This window comes from Cynocephalus volans, chromosome 5 (genome assembly GCF_027409185.1).
Source record: "Cynocephalus volans isolate mCynVol1 chromosome 5, mCynVol1.pri, whole genome shotgun sequence".
Taxonomy (NCBI): Eukaryota; Metazoa; Chordata; class Mammalia; order Dermoptera; family Cynocephalidae; genus Cynocephalus; species Cynocephalus volans.
The window spans coordinates 50,707,195-50,726,344 of NC_084464.1; the positions used below are offsets into that span (position 1 = coordinate 50,707,195).

Consider the following 19,150-nt stretch of genomic DNA (forward strand, 5'->3'; position numbering starts at 1 on the left):
CACAGAGCACATTCTGCACACCACTGGGCTAGGTGCTGCAGGGAGGTCCCCTGCAGTTCTGTCTCAGTCAGTGGTTCCTGGAATTCCTGGTTTCACACACTGGATCACACTAGGTGCTCAGTGAAATCTGGAGGCTAGATGGATGACCATCTGGCCCTCTCAAGTTTGTTGTCCCCAGGTGCAAAATTCCAAAAGGTATTTCAAGACTCAGTTTTAAATAGTTTTACATGAAATGAGAGAAATGACAACAGCCAAGGACTGCCTGAAGAACAGCAGGGATTCCACAGGAGGTCACTGCAGGAATTCCAGTTGGGAGAAAAGAGCCCTTCAGTGGACTAAACTATAACAACACAGTGAAAGAGGAAGAGCCACCAGCTTTCAAGCCTCTCTCCACCCTCCCAAGGCCCCGCAGGGGATTCAGAGGCACCACCTGATTTTCGGAGTCAGGTAGTTCACGGCAGTGGTGGCAATCCAATAGCCCACGTGGCACAGCAGCCACAATGCTCCATTCTTGGAGCATCTTTTGTTCAAGGAGATCTTTGCTCCTGGGGCAGTGAGAGGGGGCAGGCAGGAGGGGGGAAGAGGACTAGTATCCAAGAAATAGTAGTTGTGGCAGAATCTCAGACACTGTTTGGAACCTGTTGTGTTTATGGGTATTTTCTTTTTATTTATTAATCATGGAAAAAGCCTGGTGCAGGTGCAAGGTGAAGGCTTGGGGTTGAGTGGGGGTGGAGGTGGGGGAGGTACAGATCATTTACTCATCAGTCAGCCAGTGCTAGGGAACTCAAGTTAGTGCCGGGGGCTTTCTTTATCTCCAAAGAACTCTTTGGCCAAGACTTTGTTGCTCAAAAATGTTTAGTGGCTCAACTGCCTATAAGATAAAAGCTCAGATTCAAGGCTCTCAGTGAGTCGGCCCAATCTATCATGTTAGCCTTTCCCTCCACTATTTCAAATCAACTCCCCCAAAAGAGTCATTCTTCCCTACCACACACACACACCACACACACACACACACACACACACACACGCACACACCATATACACATACCACACACATACACACAACACATGCCACGTATATATACCACACATCACATACACACATACACATACCCACACCACACACATACCACACACCACCATACACACCACACACACATACACACACACCACACATACACAAATCACATGCACAAATAACAAACACAGTATGTACAGACATTGCATGCACAGAAACAGAAACATATAACATATCCACCCCCCACACCACATACATACTACCACCCTCAACACACACACACACGCATATGCGCATACACACACACACACACACACACACACACACACACACACACACACAACTACTCACCACTCTTCTCTGCAGTTCTGAATCCTGCCCATTCTTTGAGACTTAGCCCATGCCTGTGGGCTTGGTGACAACCCCCAGGATTCACTCCTTCTTGTAACTTCCCAAAGCTGATGGCTATCTCTCTTACCTGACACATTTCACATGCTGCTTGGCAGTGTCACGTATCTTTTACATTTTAACCACAGGCGCCTGTTAGAGTTTTGATCATGAGCTGAGTAAGATCTGTTCCCTGATTGAATATTGCTCAGAAGAGATATTTGTGAGAGGCCATAGCCCACGTTCCTGAGGCTGGATTCTCCCAGCTTTATTCCTGCTCTGTGTGACCATCAGAAAGCAGAGTACCTGGATCATATTATCTTGGCGGCTCACATAAATGCTTTCAGTGAATTATGCTCTAATGTCAGGCCACTAGTTTTTATAGAGGGTCGATACAAGAATCATCTGGTAGAATAACATTTTGGTATCTTTTGTAAAACTGCAGTTGAAGACATTGTTCACTATGTCACTCAGTGTCCTTTCTACAAGGATCCACATGATAAATTTTGGCTTGTGTTTAGTTCCAGGAAGAAATTCTATTTCTGCAGACAAATTAGTTAGCATGCTTCCTGCTGTCAGAAAATGAAAACTATGTTACTCTGGGTGCTTTTCTTTTTGCTTAGTGGCTAGAGAAGAGAGAGCCAAATTTACTGCCTGTGTGTTGTAATTTGCTCAGCTGTGGGGTCCAAAAGCACTTATTCCTACTTCTTTTAAATGGACTTATTTTGTTTTATGTTCAAATGTCTCATTGTGCTTTTGCAAGATGTGTGAGTCTGGAAGTCATCTGGGGAAGCATTCATTTGGCCATTGATTTGGCCTGTTTATTGTTCATGCTGGCTGGTGGGGATACAGATCTGAACTCCACTGCACCCAGCTTTCTAGGAGCTCACATGTTAGTGCGCAGAATAGCTGTGGAAATGATTACAAAACAAGGCTGGTGCTCTAACAGACATGCCTGAGGCTGGAGGAAAAGCTGACTTGGGGAGAAGGAGCCAGGGAAGGCTTCATGGAGGAGGTCAAGGTTGAATGGGTTTTGGGCTACAGTGGGAAGATGACAGTGAACAGAAGAATATATGTATCCGAATCTGAAATTTAAAAAAGGAGTTATCTTTTTATGCCTATGTCCCCTCACCCTGGTTTGATTGGAAACGTTCTGAGAGCAGGCACTGGATCTATGGCTCTCTGTGAACTCCATGACACTCAGCAAAGTGTCCAGGGCAGGGCAGTGTGGTGTCTGGAGCACAGGCTCTGGACCAGGCTGTCTGGCTTTGCATCCTCAGCTGAGCAAAGTTAGGCAGGTTTACTTCATACCTTCGAGCCTTAACTGTAAAGTGAGGATAATAGTATCTACTCATGGGGATATTGTGAACGTTAAAGAAGAAAACAAATGTAGGGAACTTAGAATCATGCCTGGCACACGGTAAAGTACCCAAGAAACATTTGTGGATTAGTGTCATCTGCATTATCAACTACACTGTACCACTTAGGGTTGACAGTACAACAGAGTAGTAAACACACACACATCTGAATTCAGTAAAGCTCTTTCAACTCAGCTAGCTGGATCTAGTTCAATTAGTATAATTTCCAAATGATGCCTGATTTAAAAATAACATTGTTTTATTGCTTCCTGAAACAGTGTGTGGGAGTAAGCTCTCTTTTAAGTCCACCAGTAACTTTTGTTTGTTGATGATATATGTAGAACTGGTCATTGACATTTGTCTTAAAGAACACTCCCTCCGCCACTTCTGGCTGTCACATCTAGGGGGGTCCCAGGGCCCAGTGCTTTTCCTTCCTCATTTCTGTCTTCATTAGTTTCCCTGTCCACCAATTTTTCAAAGGACCGGGGTTTAGTGGATGTTTATGTTTCCTGATGTACCTTGGGTGGGTGGTAAATAAAGAGAAAGCCATAATCTGGACTTTCAGCCAAGAAAGGAAGTAGAGGTCCTATAAGAGTATACATGCACGTAGGCGTGTGCGTGTGTAGGTGCATGTGCGTGCATACAAAACTGGCTTTGAAAAGGGTACTTGTCTGTATGCCAGGGATGTAGTGGTGAATACTTAACAGCTGCTCCTGGAAAAAAAAAGCCCTGATTTATACATTTGCCAATTTCCTTGGTGTAAATATTCCCACCAAGGCTGATTTCAATCTGCAGGTGTAATGTCACATGTGGGCTTGGGAAGAGATGCACAGCCGCACTCCATTATACAGTATTTCCACTGTGCAGACACAGTGACTATCAGTAACTTCAAGAGCACAGATAAAATGCAGTAAATTAATTAGGAAGTGATGAATTTTGAGTGTTTGTTACTTTTTAAAAAATATGATTTATGTAATTGTAAACTTACAAAATTTAACTTTAGTAACAGCTTTGTTTAACAACAGTTTCCAAAATTCCTAAAATGTTAAAATTCTTCTTACATTATGGAATGAGCCGGCTCCCGACATCACTGTGTATGGCTTCCCATCATCACGATCTCTTCCAAATGGAGCCTCCTGACATCACTACTAAATCTTTGTTCCTTTGGGATACAGGATGCCTTTATACAAATTTCCCTGGGCACAGGTATACTCACATACAGAGACATATTCTTATGCAAAATATATGAGCAAACCTCTCCTGCTCAGTCTCACTCATTAGCTTCACTCGCCCCCCCCCCCCGAAACCCTGAACCAAAGACACCCACACTTTCACAGTGACTTAGGAACATGTAGGCAAAAGAAAGAAACAACAACAGAGGAGATACTAAGAATGCAGGGCGAGAGAAAGTGAAGAGGAGAAGGTGACAAAGGAAACAGAACAAAAGGGGGTAGGCAGTACAAGAGAAACAAAAAGACAGAATGGAAGGGAACACGTCATAGTCACTGCTGCATTCCTACATCTGAAGCCCAAATTACAGAACATCAGGAAATCTAGATAAGCTGAGTGAGTTACAGGAGCCCTGTGTCCTAGTTTTCTGCCCAAATGCTAGTCTGAGGGTGAGGGTTAAGGTAGGAAAAGGCTCTATAAACAATCTGTTGCAATGAGAGGTTTCTCTCCATGTCTAGCATTGCTGTCTGGAATGTGGTCACCTGGGACACATGTTCACTGGCGGTTCCAAATCTCCTTGGACAACCTCCTAAGGAGTTTGGACGACAACATGGCATCTAATCTCAAAATGGCAGCTGGGAGATGTTAACACTTCTTCTCTAATTGGGACAGTATGCTTTTAAAATAAATAGGTATTTCAGATGCTCTTAATTAGACTTCTAGCCGAAGTGCTTTCCTTTTGAAGTTTGCTGATTACTTCAGGCAAGGCTGAGCCCTGCTGAACCTGACACCTGCTGCAATTCAGAACAAGGCTCCCAGAGAGATGAGCAGAGGAATTAGGATGCAGGCGTGTGACTGAAAACATGCGGTAGTTTTCCCAAGGCCCTGGATGGATGACCCAGCTGGATGACCAGTCCCGGGAGGGCTAGGGAGCAGAGAGGATGGAACATCTTTTGCCCTCAAAGCTGTGGAAATGGCTTCCCAGGCCCAAGATGAAATTTGTCCCCGGAGTTGGGTGGTATTTTTCACAACACTGTTTCTATTGCACCAGCAGCACGAAGGCTGGAGAAAAGGCCAGATGTTTCAGGGCCAGGTGGCTGCCCTTGGGGATGACTCCTGCCCAGGGTAAGCATGGAACCGAACCCAGAAAGTCACTTTGGTACAGTTTTCCAAAGGAAGTCATTCCACCATTCCAAGCCAGGACCAATGAGTTAAGGCCTCAGGGCAGCCCTGGCTCCTTTCTGGAGAAGGCACTTGGCAGAGTCTCAGCTCCAAGTGTGTGCCCAAGTCTCTGGGGATGGGAGGTCAGGTTTACCTGACCCCTCTTCAGTCCCAGGGCCAACAGGGGGAAGCTCAGAGCTCCAGTCAATGTGGCTTAGGCTTCCTTGTTTTATGTTTCTGATGTAATCAGTAGTTACTTTATATCGTGATCATTATCACTGAAACTAAACAACCAACCTTCCTAATAATCCAAATTACTAGGGTCAAATGGGTCATCCTCGTGACATTAGGGGCTTTTCTCCATTTCTCCACTATTGGCCCTGGGTGCTGGATTTCTCTAATTACAGGGCATTGCAGGGCACAGGCCAAACAAGGAATCCCCTTGTTTGAAATACATGACTTTCTTATTTAATTTAAGCTCTATAACTGGTTGGTCCCAGGCTAGCTGGAGAGGACGAGGTGGTTCCGCTCATGCCACCTGCTCCACCAGCCGTCCTCGGAGCTACACTCTCCTCATAGGTGACTTCACTGGGTCACATATCAAAAGGTGCCAAAGCTCTCTTAGAATATGGCCGTGTTGCTTTAGTCTTTGCATTATTAATGAATTGAAGTGGGTTGATCATTGTTGTGGGCAGTAAATAGCATGAGGGTTAAGAGTAACACGTTCGGGCTCAGAGAGAACAGGGTTCAAATTCTTGTTTCAACACTCACTGGCCCCATGACTTTGGGCACTGAATCTCCTCATCTAGTAAATGCACTTACCTCTCCTGACTGTTGTGAGGATGCAAGGAGACTGTGCACATAACATTATGCTCAGAGACAGGCCAGTAAAGGGTCGCTGTTTCCATCATTAACTGGTACTGTTAGGATTAGTTAGAAGTGGCTTTAGAAAGCTCAGAGTAGGACCCTGGGGAGCTGGGCCACAGGGGAGTGAATTTAGGTCGGGGTGTGGGGTGGAGAAGTTCGGGAGGACGAGGCAGCAGGAAGGGTGGAGTGCCAGGTGTGGACAGCCAGAAGCAAGTGCACACGTTAGGGAAACTGGTTCCACCGAGGAGGAGCATCCAAAGAAAGCTGCCCTGATAGCAACCATTGCCCTCCTTAATCTTCCCGTAGGTTTTAAATGGACTGTCTGTTAGCTGGCTTTGGGATTTCAAGACGAGGTCAGCTTGTATTACCTCCAACTTCCTCCTGCAGACACTACGTGTACCCACCTAGAGCTACTTGTTGTATATGCCGCTGGGTGATTTCTTCCTTCAGGTGACCTGTCAAACACAAAGGAAAACCCCAGTGAGTGTCCAATGGGCTGGAGGAAAACCTCTCGACAGAAATGTGTGGCAAGCTTAAAAAAAAAAAAAAAGGTAGAATAAGGGAGGAAAAGCAGGCTAACTTTCAAGAAGAACCCCTTCCTGTCCTGGATTGTGATGGAAGAAGACGTTGCAGAGGTCGACACAGTTCACCTTTGGGTTCAGTCACTTTAGGGTTCAATGATCTTATACTGTCACTCATAACCTTTTATAGGGCCCTACTCTCCTAAATAGTTCTATTTGTCTATTATTAATGAAGGGGAAGGTAGGATTTGGTCTTTTAATAATTTATAGGGCCTCTTTTAAATCCACTTTTTTAAGCCATATAAAACTGTGTCAGATAACAATGACAGTAGTTTTAGCTGACAATAACCTTAAAAGTTGATCATGTGGTGTGAAACTCATATAATTATACATTGCATTAATAAAGGTATAGTGTGTAGATTAAGTTAGGTGATAGTTCTACTGTCCTCTGCAATAATGAGACCACAGTTTGCATTTTTTTCTGGGAGATACTCTTCATAAGGAACATTAGCAAAATAAAAAAATATTCAGAAGATAGTGACTGAGATGGTAAGGGTAGGTCTAAAACCATCCCATATGAGAAATATTTGAGGTGATCTGAGACATTTAGATGGAGAAGAAGAGACTTGGAGGAAGAGGAGGTATACAGATAATGGCGGTCTTTGAATATCTGAACATTGTCATGTGGATGAGAGAACAGATTTATTTCGTCTTACTCCTGACGGCAGAAGCCAAGTCGAATGAAGGCAGAGTTGGGGCTCACTACAAGGAAGAAACAGCTCACAATGAGGACTGTCTCAAAATGGATTAAGTGGTCTCAAAATGGAATCAATCCCCTAACAAATCAGTGAGCCCCTTCCTGGAAGTGCTCACACAGAAGCTGAGTGACCATCTGTTGGGTTGTTAGAGTGAGAATTCCTGCCCTGGTAAGATTTGAGATGCGACAGTCTCCAGGCTCACTCCATCTCTAAAATTCCGTGGTTCCGTGCCTGAGGGATGGGTGAGACAGCAGCTCCGGGGGTTTGTTTATGTGCAAGGGTGCAGCACACTTGTTAAAATGTCAGTGCTGTTTGCACAGCATGTCCCATTTGGGGGATGTGATCAGGCCACTGGGGGATTCTGAGAAAGTCTGGGAATTTCATTGCTGTCTTGTCTAATATATTTCTTTCCTCACATTAAAGTACCTTCTACACATGGAAGGCTACAGCTGAGCTGAGTATTCAAAAGATGAGCAGGCAATGAGGCAGTCACAGGAGACCTTGTCAGTCACGGTAAGCTCTAAGGCACTGCTAGAATGTTATGACTGGGAGGGATGGCAGAGGTCATTCAGTTTAAATTTGCACCTAATTTAGGAGTCCCTTCTATAGAATGAAATGGACATTTTCTCTCTGACTTGCATGTATCCAGGGTATTCCATTGATTAAGTTCCATATAGGGGATTACTTAAGTGGAGTTGACAACTGCTTCCCTATAACTTTGTTATTGGGCCTGGTCTGTTCTCTGGATCAGCACAGAAAAGGATCCGCTCTCTTTGGAAGTGACAGCCCTTCACAAATCTGAGAACACTATGATTTCTTCACTTAAACTTGCCCTCTCTGGGTTATACATCACCAGTCCTTCAGTGATCCTTTGGAAGCCACTGTCTCCAGACCTACATCATCTTGGGTGAGGCTGGGGCACCTGCATGTCTGCTCTTTGCTTTCTGTGTGTCTCCACAGGAGAGGATTATGCACAGAGAGGAAGCCAAAAATTGGGCCTAAGCAATAATTGCATGCTAACTCCAAGAGGAGTAGGGTGGGAGCTTGGGGAGTGTGTTGAGGGGGAGTTAGAGAAATAAAAATCTGACCCAATGATGAGTACTGATAAGTCCCGAGCCAACATAAAAATAACCCAATGCCTGTGCGAGCCACAGCCACAGATGGGATCTCTTCCCCACTCTCTGCGACATGACCCTTACTGTCCATATCAATGGACTAAAGAAGTTAGGGTATAAGGCTGGTGATGGGCTGAGACTCAAGTTTGCATCAAACATTGTGGAACTGAATTTTAAAAGAGCACAGCACATGCATGCTTCAAATGAAAAGAGCTACTGCTGTGACAAATATAACGCAACATTTAGAAACATCTCTTGATTTAGGGTAGGTCATTAGGACTTCCTCATCCTGACAGTATGGACAGCCAATGATGCCTGGGTGCTCTGTCTGTTGCCTGTGTGTCTGGCACAGATGCCTTACACCATGAGCTTCTCACATGCCTGGATACCACCTTCCTAATGAGTCTGGATGGTGACTTTCTTCTTTAGTGCACACACGTGCTGCAATCCTCCTGGAAGACTAATTCCTGGACCATGTGTGTCCCCAAAACACCCCTCCCTGACAGTGTGGCACTAGACCACATTTGTCCCAACAACACGCCTGCCCTACTGCCAACCTCATAGCTTGTTAACTGGAAGTGCTCAATCTAATATGTCACAACTTCTCTTGCTTCTATTGGAATGACCAGGCTCCCTTTTCCCAAGCCCTAGGGAAGCTTTTTCCTGGAATGACAGAGTTAAGGATTCTCCACAGCCTCTGGCTTGGGAAGAGTTGCTATGTAAATTAAGAAGGGGATTTTGCCACCAGGACTGGAGTTTATAAACTTCACAAACATAAATACTTACTCTCAGATCAGTGAGGCATCCCCAAGGGACAAAATGGGGGTCTCTATAATGTTACATATTATAAGGGTAGTTTTAAAATGTGGTTAGTGATGCTCAGTTTCGGTGACTTGACTAACATCTTCCATCACATGGCAATTGTTTTTTTTGAAATCTTTCCAAACAAGCTTCCAAAAATAGTCTTATGGCTGGTATCTAATTGCATTTTCCAATAGAGCCATTCTTCATGTGAAGATAACAGGCTCTATAATCTCCTGGATCTTGCAGCTCCGCAGGTTTTGGCAAATAAAGGAATTGAGGGGGATTGCAGAATTCACTCAGCATGCAGCTTGCTGTCATTACCCCGGTGATAAATTTGCTGGTTTTGGCCTGGGTTTCTGGACACATCCCCATCCAGAGGTATGGAAAAGAGATGAAACGGAAACAGAGAACTCCCAGCCTGGGGCAGGAGACAGTCTGGGAGAGAAGCAGGGAGTCCAAATTGGGGTCGAAAACAGAAAAGAGCAGAAGAGGAAAGGAAAGCTCTGCTTGTAGGAGAATGTTGGTAATTAGTAATTTTTCCTACAGTAATTTACAACAGTACCTGCTAGAAACACCTTTTCTCCCTGTCTGATTCATTAATTGCTAGAGTGGGGGTGGCAGCAGGGGGCAGAGGGGTACTCTGAGCCTACAACAACTTGTGGTAAAGTGCCAGGGGAGAGGTGTGACCTTAAAAACAACCACAGACAGCGTATGTGGAGGTGGTGCACTGTATGGTATGTTTTCTCTGTTACCAAGTAGTTCATGGGAAAAGTGTTATCATCATGCTGAAGCAAAACTGACGTGTTTTTACATCTATAGTCAGTCCTTTGGATAAAACAATTTTCTTTAAGCTCCACACTTTATTTTGCATGCATGTTAGTTTGAGATCATTTACCAAGTGAAAGCTGCTTGGCTGGCCCAGAGGAGAGCTATTCACTCAGGACTCCCCCAGTATGGCTGTCTGCAGGCTGCTGCTACAATTTCTGTGTTGCTGTGTCTTATTGAGGATGTTCATGTTGCTATCAAGCAATTTATTGCTCATCTACTATATGTTATGCACTACGTTCTAAGGGCTGTGGAATTTATGAACTAGTAGAAGACTTCTGTTCTAGCCTAAGAAAGCTAGCACAATACAGTGATCAGCAAATAGGTGGCCTGTGTGTTCTTTCTTTTAAATGCTGGACCCATGGCTGACCTTGCTCCTCATCATGGATGATTTGTTTGCTCTCCTGCATCTGATGAGCCTGAGCTTGGTTCTTCAACACAGCACTTTGGGCAGCTATAACCAATCACTTGGAGTTGGACTTGAGATGAAGCAAACCTCTGCCATTTTGGTTATACTAGAAAATAAATATAAATTTGGAGGTAGACAGAGTTGAGTTTAAATCCCAAGTCTGCTACTTCTTAGTTGGGCTGGCTACTTAACATCCTTAAGCCTTAATTTCATCCTTTGAAAAATGGGAATAATATAACTGCAATAGTATCTGCTTTACTATATCTCAAGATTCTTGGGGAGGAGCAAGGGATAACATATCAGCACATATGATATACCACACAAGTTTTAGGTATTAAGGCACTTTCATACAGATTGAAAGGACATTACATAATTAAGATGACAGGCCAAGTGGGTAACCATCAGATCAATGGTGGAGATAGGTTCAGAGGAAGGAAAGGCGGCATTGGTAAAGGCCTCATTACTAGAAGTTAGACTCTAGTAGATCTGGAAAAGAGCGGGGGTCTTAAGGTAGGGCTGGGAAAGGCTTTATAGTCAGAGAGAATTTCTGTGGCAATAGTGGGGAGAACCCCAGGCATACCAACGGTCTGGGTCAGGGGCTGGAAGGGAGGGCTTGGGTGGAACAGTAGGGCTCGGGGGAGACTGAGTTGTATTCATACTGCAGTTTGGGGTTCTAGGTAATTACTAGCGACTCCGGACCCAGGTAAAATCCATTCTTCTGTTTGACTATATTGCTGTAGCATCCTGATAAAACCTAATGAAAATGAACATCCGTAGCAGAATTGGGGTGTGGGGAGAATACAAATACTATGTTTCCTGCCTAAGGGGCCTCTTTGAACTGGAAGGTCTAGTTAGTGGTTCTGAATTCAGAGTGTTGATTTCAGCTGTGATGTGGAAGCCAGTTTCTCTGTACTAACACAGAGGGTCCAGGATGATAACCAAAAGGTTAGATCCGAAAGGCTCTTTGTAAGGCTATTTGTGAAAATAAAGGGTCTAGAATAAATTAAGTGTGTAATCCTTAGATGGATTTCCAACAAACAGGAGCATGTAAAACCTTTGAAGCCTTAAAACCAGACATATTCTTCTTCTCCTCACTAATACATATTTCATCAGGCTTTATCCAAACTTGTTAGTATATTTTAAACATCTGCTGAGGCAGGAACCACCTCTTCCCACCACGGTACTGGTGGATAAAATAAGAGAACAAGAAGACTGCTGGATTAGATTACGAGACATATTTCTGAAGAACAGAAGTAGGACAGAAATGTAACATAGTGAGTGGAGTTGAAGCCTGAGCTTGCAAGGCTCTGGTTTCAGAAGGAGGAAGGTGACTGAACGTGCACCACGCAAAACAGGGCATAAAAGCCAGGCTTGTAGTTTGAAGCTGTGGGGTGGGGCAAGACTCCCCACCATACAATCTGTGAGTCAAAGGAGACTGAGAGGAAAAAAAATATTCTCTAGATGTTGCTTGGGCTGTGGTTCGTATCCCACTGCAAGCTCAAGGAGGAATGAGGGCACACACTCAGCCTCTCCAGTTGCTAAGCCAAGCTGCTCACTGACACTGACAGGATCTGCCACATCCCCGATATTGCCATGGAGTAGTCCCTCCAAATTGTCTTTATTAGAGCTGCTTCTAGATTGGGACCTGGAGTGCCTGTCAGATAGGGAGGGATGAACACAAGGAGAAAGAGAGTAACAGAAATAAATAAGATGTGTTTCATTAAAAGTGGGCCTGCCCACCAAAATATATGAATAAATATAATGCTAAAAAAGATAGTAAAGTCAATAGTTGGAACATGAATTAATTACAGATGAAAGTAATTTTCTGGAGAGGCAGATAAAAACATTTACTGATGCAGAAGCATAAAAGGTTGAGTTCATCTTACTCTTCAGTTTAGGGCCTGCCATACTCATCGGACTGGGAAAAGTCTCTATCATATGTATGTATGTATACATGCATGCATGCACACATGCATATATATGCATACATGTATATGTACATACTGGTGTATATGTGTATTTATGCATGTATATGTGTTTGTGTGTGTATATATATGTATATGTGCACACGTGTGCATGCACACACACATATGCATATATGTATATTTGCATGCGTGTATGTGTGTGTGTGCATGTGTGTATGCAGATATATATGCATGCATGTATATGTGTGCATGTGTATGTGTATATATGTATATATATATATATATATATGCATGCATGCATGTATTTTTATCCCCATGCCTCATGCCCTATTCTTATTCTCTTCTTCCAACAGGCAACCATTCTAATTGGTTTAATGTATACCCTTTTATTGTATGTGTTTTTACAATTTGTGTTGAAGTTTTCTGTGTAATTTTTAACTTATGAAAATAATGTTGTGCTATAGATCTTATTCCGTTTCTTACTTATCAGTACTATGTTTTGACATCTACCCATTTTGCTATATGTGCATCAAGTTCTCAGTTTCTAACTGCTACATACATTCCTTAGTGTATACCCCAATATTTTACTTCCATTTCCTTATGGTTGAACAACTGGTTTGTCCCCCACTCCCACTAATATGAATGGTATAGTGATGACCATCTTTGAGCATGTAGTCTCATAAGTCTGTGGAAAAATTTTGCTGCTGGGTCTCAGCAGATCTATATACCTAATTTGAGTGCTGTTCTTCATAATGACCATGCCGGTCTGTACTCCCATGACAGACTTGATAATATGTTGACGATATTCAAAGAGATTAATGAAGGCATACATTTTCTTTAAAAAGAATAAGAAATATTTAACAAATAGGTATAAATGAAATAAGAATAGGTGGATAGAAAAGAAATTTTGAAATGGAAAATAGTTGCTGAAAAAACAACAATAAAATAATAGAGGAAATAAGGGAACTCACCCTGGACTAGGCATATTTCAAGAGTGAATTAGTGAATTGCAAGATAGTATGAGAAAACCCACCCCAAATAGAGCATGGGAAGCAAAAAAGATAAAAATGGGAAAGAAGAGTTAAAAGTCACAGATAAGAGATTGAGAGGCTTCCTCATTTGTCTAGTAAGAATTCTAGAAGAAGAGAATGGAGGCATTTGGTAAAGAAGCAATATCTGAAGAGACGGCAGTTGAGATTTTTTCCAGAATTGAAGAAAAACATAAACACTTGGGTTGAAATTGTACTCTGAGTTGAGCAAAATAAATAAAAATAAATCCATCTCTAGACATATCATAGTGAAACTACAGAAATTCAGGGGAAAAGAACCACTCTTAACAGCTTCCAGGGGACCTGCAAAGGAACAGCTTAGGTGACAGCCCACTCCTCAATGACAACAATAGGTATCAGGAGACAACGGAGGGAAATAGCTGTTAACTTGAACTTTATTCATAGTCAGATTATCATTCCTAGGTGAGGGCACAGTAAAGACATTAGTCATAAGAAGACCCATCCACAGACCCTCCCCTTCTAAAAGAACTCTACGGAGAGGCAGGAGTCAAGACGTTAAGCGCATGGACTCTGGAGCCAGGCCCCTGGGTTTGCATGCCAGCTAGCCTACATGCTATGCAACCTTGGACAATTTACTGAATGTCAGTGTGCCTCAGTTTCTTCATCTGAAAAATAGGGATAATAATAGTTTCTGTTGTGAGGACTGAATTAGGTCACGTATGTAAAATGCTTACAGGAGTGCCTGACATATAATATGAACTCTATAAGTGTAAAAGTTGTTATGTTCTCTACAGAAAAATAAACACAGAGAAATGTGGGGATAAGAGACATACATAATGGTGAGCATAAAATATGAATAAAATAATTAAGTAAAAATATTTAACTATTGACTATAAAAAACTGTGTGTATGTGTGCACATGCACATGTGTGTCTGAAAACTAAAACTTTAAGCAATAATGACAGATGAAGATGAAATGGTCGGATGTTCGATGGGGAGTTAAAGCAAGCTATAACCCTGGATGTGGGTGAGAGGGTGATATATTTGGAATAACTACAGTCATTGTTATACTTTTTAACTCTAGAAGAGTAAAAATATGTATTATAACATCCAGATCAACAGAGCATCAGAAAAAAGGCAGGGGATGGGTTTTGCAGGGAGGGAATGCCAAAATTTCAACAATTTAACAGAAGGTGAAAAAAGGACGCAAAATGGGGATAAAAAGTATATAAATGATCCTGTGTTTGGGCAGACAGGCAAGGACAAATTTACATATGCTAGTTTGTGTGTGCTTATAACTCTGTGTGTGCGTGCATGCTCTTGTGCACGTATATATGAGCATATGGACGTGGAGGTTATGCAGACGGGTATCTACAAGGCTGTTATGATAGTCACTGCGGGTGGAAGCGGGGTGGAGGATGAATTGGATGGGAGAGGTAGGAGGCAAGCAAGACAAAAAAACCCAAATTGTACTTTAATAAGTGTGCATGATTTTTGGTTTATATAAAAGTACATTTGTTTATATTTATAAAAAGAAATTAAAATTCAAAAACCCACTGCAATACGTTTCCTTGAGAGGGGAATGTGAAGTTACTATAGCATGCCGACAGTTGTGCTTGCGCACCTCCTTGGACAAACCTACTGTGATATCATCTGTCATGTGTGCTGACTGAAAATATTCGTAACCCAAGTGCCAGTGACAGGGATGGGGGAGATCAGGAGTGTGTCAGATTCAGATTATTTGTCAGAGCTCTTAACACAGAGCAGGAGCCTGGATTAAGAAGGGGTGAGGGTGAAGGAAAGAGAAGCAGAGGGAGCCCAGGACAGCAGCAGCAACCCCAGGGATCTCTGCTGGCCTAGGGCGGTGGGGGAGGGGGAGGGTCTCTGAGAAGGCTTTGGCCCTTCTTGGGATCGGGAAGACAGGCTCTTCTCTGGGTTCCCAAGAGAAAGGTCCAGTGATGGAACACAGAGTGGGAGAACAGGCATGGTCTAAATGCTGGGCAAATGTTTTTAAGCCTTCTCATTCCAAAATGACATTTCAGTTTTCCAGAATTCAAGATTCTTCCCTCATTTAGTATGAGAAACACATATTTGATAACATAATTAAGTCACAGAGAGAATAAAAAGCAGCTCATTCTAAAAAATACCAATGATCTTGAGAAAAACATCATTGGAACTTGCCTTGATTTCCCCCCATGGGAATTTTCTCGAGAGCACTCATCACCTTGGCCCTATCTTGTAGAGGAGGATGTACCCAGTAATTGATGAACATTTCAGCTCGGAATGAAAACTCCAGACAGCAGTCTGGGCTTTCAAGACAGCTCCTTTCTTATCATCAGGACAGTACACGATGATCACATTTTGGGGAATACACTCATTTATAAAAAATGACCAAATTATACCATGTCTGTGAGACCTGATTTCTTTTCCTATGGGATATTCTTTCAGGCTGCCCAAGTAATCATAATAATCATACAAGATTAGCACATTCTGTCTGAAGCTTAAGCATTTGGCTATTATATATGCTTAATTAAGCTAAGGAGCTTATTGATATCACTATTCCAGTATGTGATACTATTCCATAAACATATTCAGAGAATTAAGTAAATAAGCACATGGGTTAAAAGTTCAAATAAAGGTAGAGATACAAGGAAGTAAGCATAAGGAAAATTTTCAGCTCAGCCACCAGCATGAATTGTTCAATACAAAACATCTCAGGGAACTGTGGGCTTATGATTGTATTGGCATCCATTCAAAAGATGTTACTTTAGATGCTTGGAAGTTCTTATCTCAGAGGGATATGAGCAGCTTCCAAGGCCTGCCCTGGAGGAGTGGCTGCAGGTCACAATAGTTTTTTTTCCTGTTTGAAGATATGGCTCTGGTTGCCAGGGATGCTGTCTGGGGCAAGGGTAGGGCCCGTGCAGCCATGGCCCCTGACTTCCATCCATGCTTCCCCAGAGGTAGCTCCTGGGACACTCCAGGGGTGCCTGGGAGGATTCAAGGCTCTAGTGTGGGTGGAATAACTATATCCCATCTGTTACCAAAGTCCCCCTACTCACACTGGAGGCTAGTTTGTAGGGGCTCCTCACTAACTGTGGAGGTAGAGGGCAGGGTTCACTCAAGGGGAGGAAAATCAACCCCAAGCACTGAGATGTGTGATTTTACAATGCATAAAGTTTTTAAAACTTGAAAACAGCAAGGTTTATAATGCTCCTTCATGTAAATAATAAACTTACTCCAAATGAAACTTGATTCTATTCACTTAATTTTAAATCAGCTAGTGTGTAAAAGAAAAGTCAGTCAAACATGTCCCAATGACGTCTCACTGCTGGTCAAACCTTCAGCTTGCTTGTAAAATGCAGTCACGCATTGCTAACAACTGGGACATGTTCTCAGAAATGCATTGTTAGGTGATTTAGTGCAAACATCGTCGAGTATACTTACACAAGCCTAGATGGTATAGCCTACTACATGCCTATGCATATGATATTGCCACCATCATATACGGTCTGTTGTTGACTGAAAAGTCCTCATGTCGTGCATAGCTGCAATTGCCTTACACAGAGTTGGTGCTTTGTGATGTAGAAATTGTTCTATATGTGAAGAGGCTGGAGTTTAGGGGAAATATATCAATGAGTTTGTAAATAAAAGACAAAGTTGAATGGAAACAGTTTCAGCTTCCAGGTTCAAAATTCATTTTTTATGTGCTGCATACACATGTTTCTTCTTTCTGGTGCAATGGGCTAGGCCCTGCATCTCATCTGTGAAGGTCCTTGTGTTCTGTCTCTGCAGTAACCGATCATGAGGGGTGATGGGGGTGTGGGCATGGGGTTGAGATGATTCAGGAGAACCATCCAAGGGAGTCAAAGGGGACTGAGCCTAAGGCAAGGAGCCAGTGGGAACACTGGGAAATCGTGGTGGAGTTGGGAAGTCAGAGAATGATGGCTGTCCTGAAGGCTCATCAGCAGGAGGGGCAGTGGACAATGTCAGGAGAAATCACAGATGGAATCCTGGGCCTGCAATAGTGGAAAGAACATGGGCTATGGGATCAAGTGGATTGGCATTGCCAATTATTACCTGTGACCTTGGGCTACTTAACTCTTTGAGCTTCAGTTTCTTTGTTAAAACAGAGGATAACATTGACCTTGCAAAGTTGCAAGAATTAGACCAAATATACATAAAGCACCCAGCAGTGTGAGTGGCACATTGTAGTGTAAGTGGTGGCAGTAATAGTGTTGGCAGTAATAAGAGTGGATTTTATGAGGGGGTGGCTCTGATTACCAATAATACTGCATGGAAAATTGCAGAAAGCAAACTCATTACAATTGTTGCTAAGGCCTTGATTATGTTCAAACGTAGTATGACACCTGCATTTTCTCCTGTTCTTTTATGAAAGCATCTTTCAGGCCCAAATTAACAAGTTATTTTGCACCCAGTAGACTTCACTGAGATGCTTCTAATCCTCCCCACTCCCGGGGTGGCTGTCATATGTTCTTGCAATAGTCTGAATCAGGGCTTCACAAAGCAGAGTGGTAGCCTTGCAGCCGTCACTGACTTCAAATACAACTTTTTATAAGTTTAGTTTATATTTACTAAAACTTCTACCTCCTGAGCAGTTATTCACCCTCAAATTCACCATTACTTTAATTAGTAATGCGGTCTTTCATATTTCTTTATTGTCAGACATGATTGACTTCTATAATAGAAAGTAAATGACATTTAAACAAGCTTTCTTGAAATACTGGTACTAATGGTCCGGTTTTCAGAGCCTGGGATGATTTCTACCCTCATCCTGTTACTATTTATTTTTTTCTTATTCCAGAAAATAATGCTAGAGCTCTTTCTCCTTTTGTTCCCTTTGTGGCTAAATATTTTCAGAGGAGCGAGGAAGGAGAGAGGTGGAGACAGACCTGCTCACCATTTTGCAGCGGATGCTTTTCAGGAATGACATCTTTCAGGAAGAACACAGTTTTTCCTCCCTGAACTTGAGTTCTGACTACATAAAATTCCAGGACACACATGGCTCTCCTTCTTATAGATTTCAGTCCCAGTGGATATAAGCTGGTCATTTGGGAGAGGAGTGGAGAAAAAGGGAACTCAGGGAGTTAGGACTAGAAAAAAGAGGCAAAACAGATAGCAGAAGCAGAAGGGAGGTTTTTGCAAAGAGAGATGAAGAAAGTCGAAGAGAGAAGTACACACAGCTGGAGAACTACATTTCTTCATCCATCAAAGGGGCAGGGGGGATGGGGACTAGGAACATGTGCAATAGGGCTGATGGCACAGGTCTGGAGCTGTGTCTCTGGGGAGTCAACAGCTCTAAGGGATAACGTCAGGAAGGCAGTGAATCCCGAAAGAGAAGAAAAACAGACACAGGGAAGGAATTACCACAATACACAAAGATAAAAATAATTTACAGCTTTATGTGGAAAATTCAGGGGAAAAAGGTCCAGAAGAATTTTCTGTGTCCAAGGGATGGTAAATGGAAGTTAAATATACAGAACCCACTATTACAAACTGAAGATAAATTAAATGATGTTATAGTTATTTAGTGTATTGGCCTTAGTGTTCTGTTTGGGTGAATATAAACATATTTCTAGAGACTTTAATAGGTTTACTTGCAAACTCAATCTTGTTTTTCATGTAAAGTCTTAATTCTTAATTTTACCTTCTTCTGTCACAGGGATGTTCAGTTCCCTCATGGCTGGGGACAGATGTACCCTATAAATTAGAAGACGTGACAGTGTACATCCCAGGGCACAGCAATTGTTTATAATCCTTACTTCAGCAGAAGCTGGTTTTCTTTCAGCTCATGGAGTATATTGG

At 42.7% G+C, this 19,150-nt stretch overlaps 1 protein-coding gene across 5 annotated transcripts in view; it reads right to left on the minus strand.

Moving 5' to 3' along the window:
* Window positions 1-19,150, minus strand: part of LOC134378048 (kinesin-like protein KIF6) — a 336,082-nt gene that overhangs the window by 29,036 nt on the left and 287,896 nt on the right. For all 5 annotated transcript variants that reach the window (XM_063096971.1, XM_063096970.1, XM_063096968.1 and 2 more), the window contains one exon: window positions 6,366-6,416. In XM_063096971.1, the coding sequence (XP_062953041.1) occupies window positions 6,366-6,416 (51 nt within the window). The remainder of the gene's footprint in view (window positions 1-6,365; window positions 6,417-19,150) is intronic.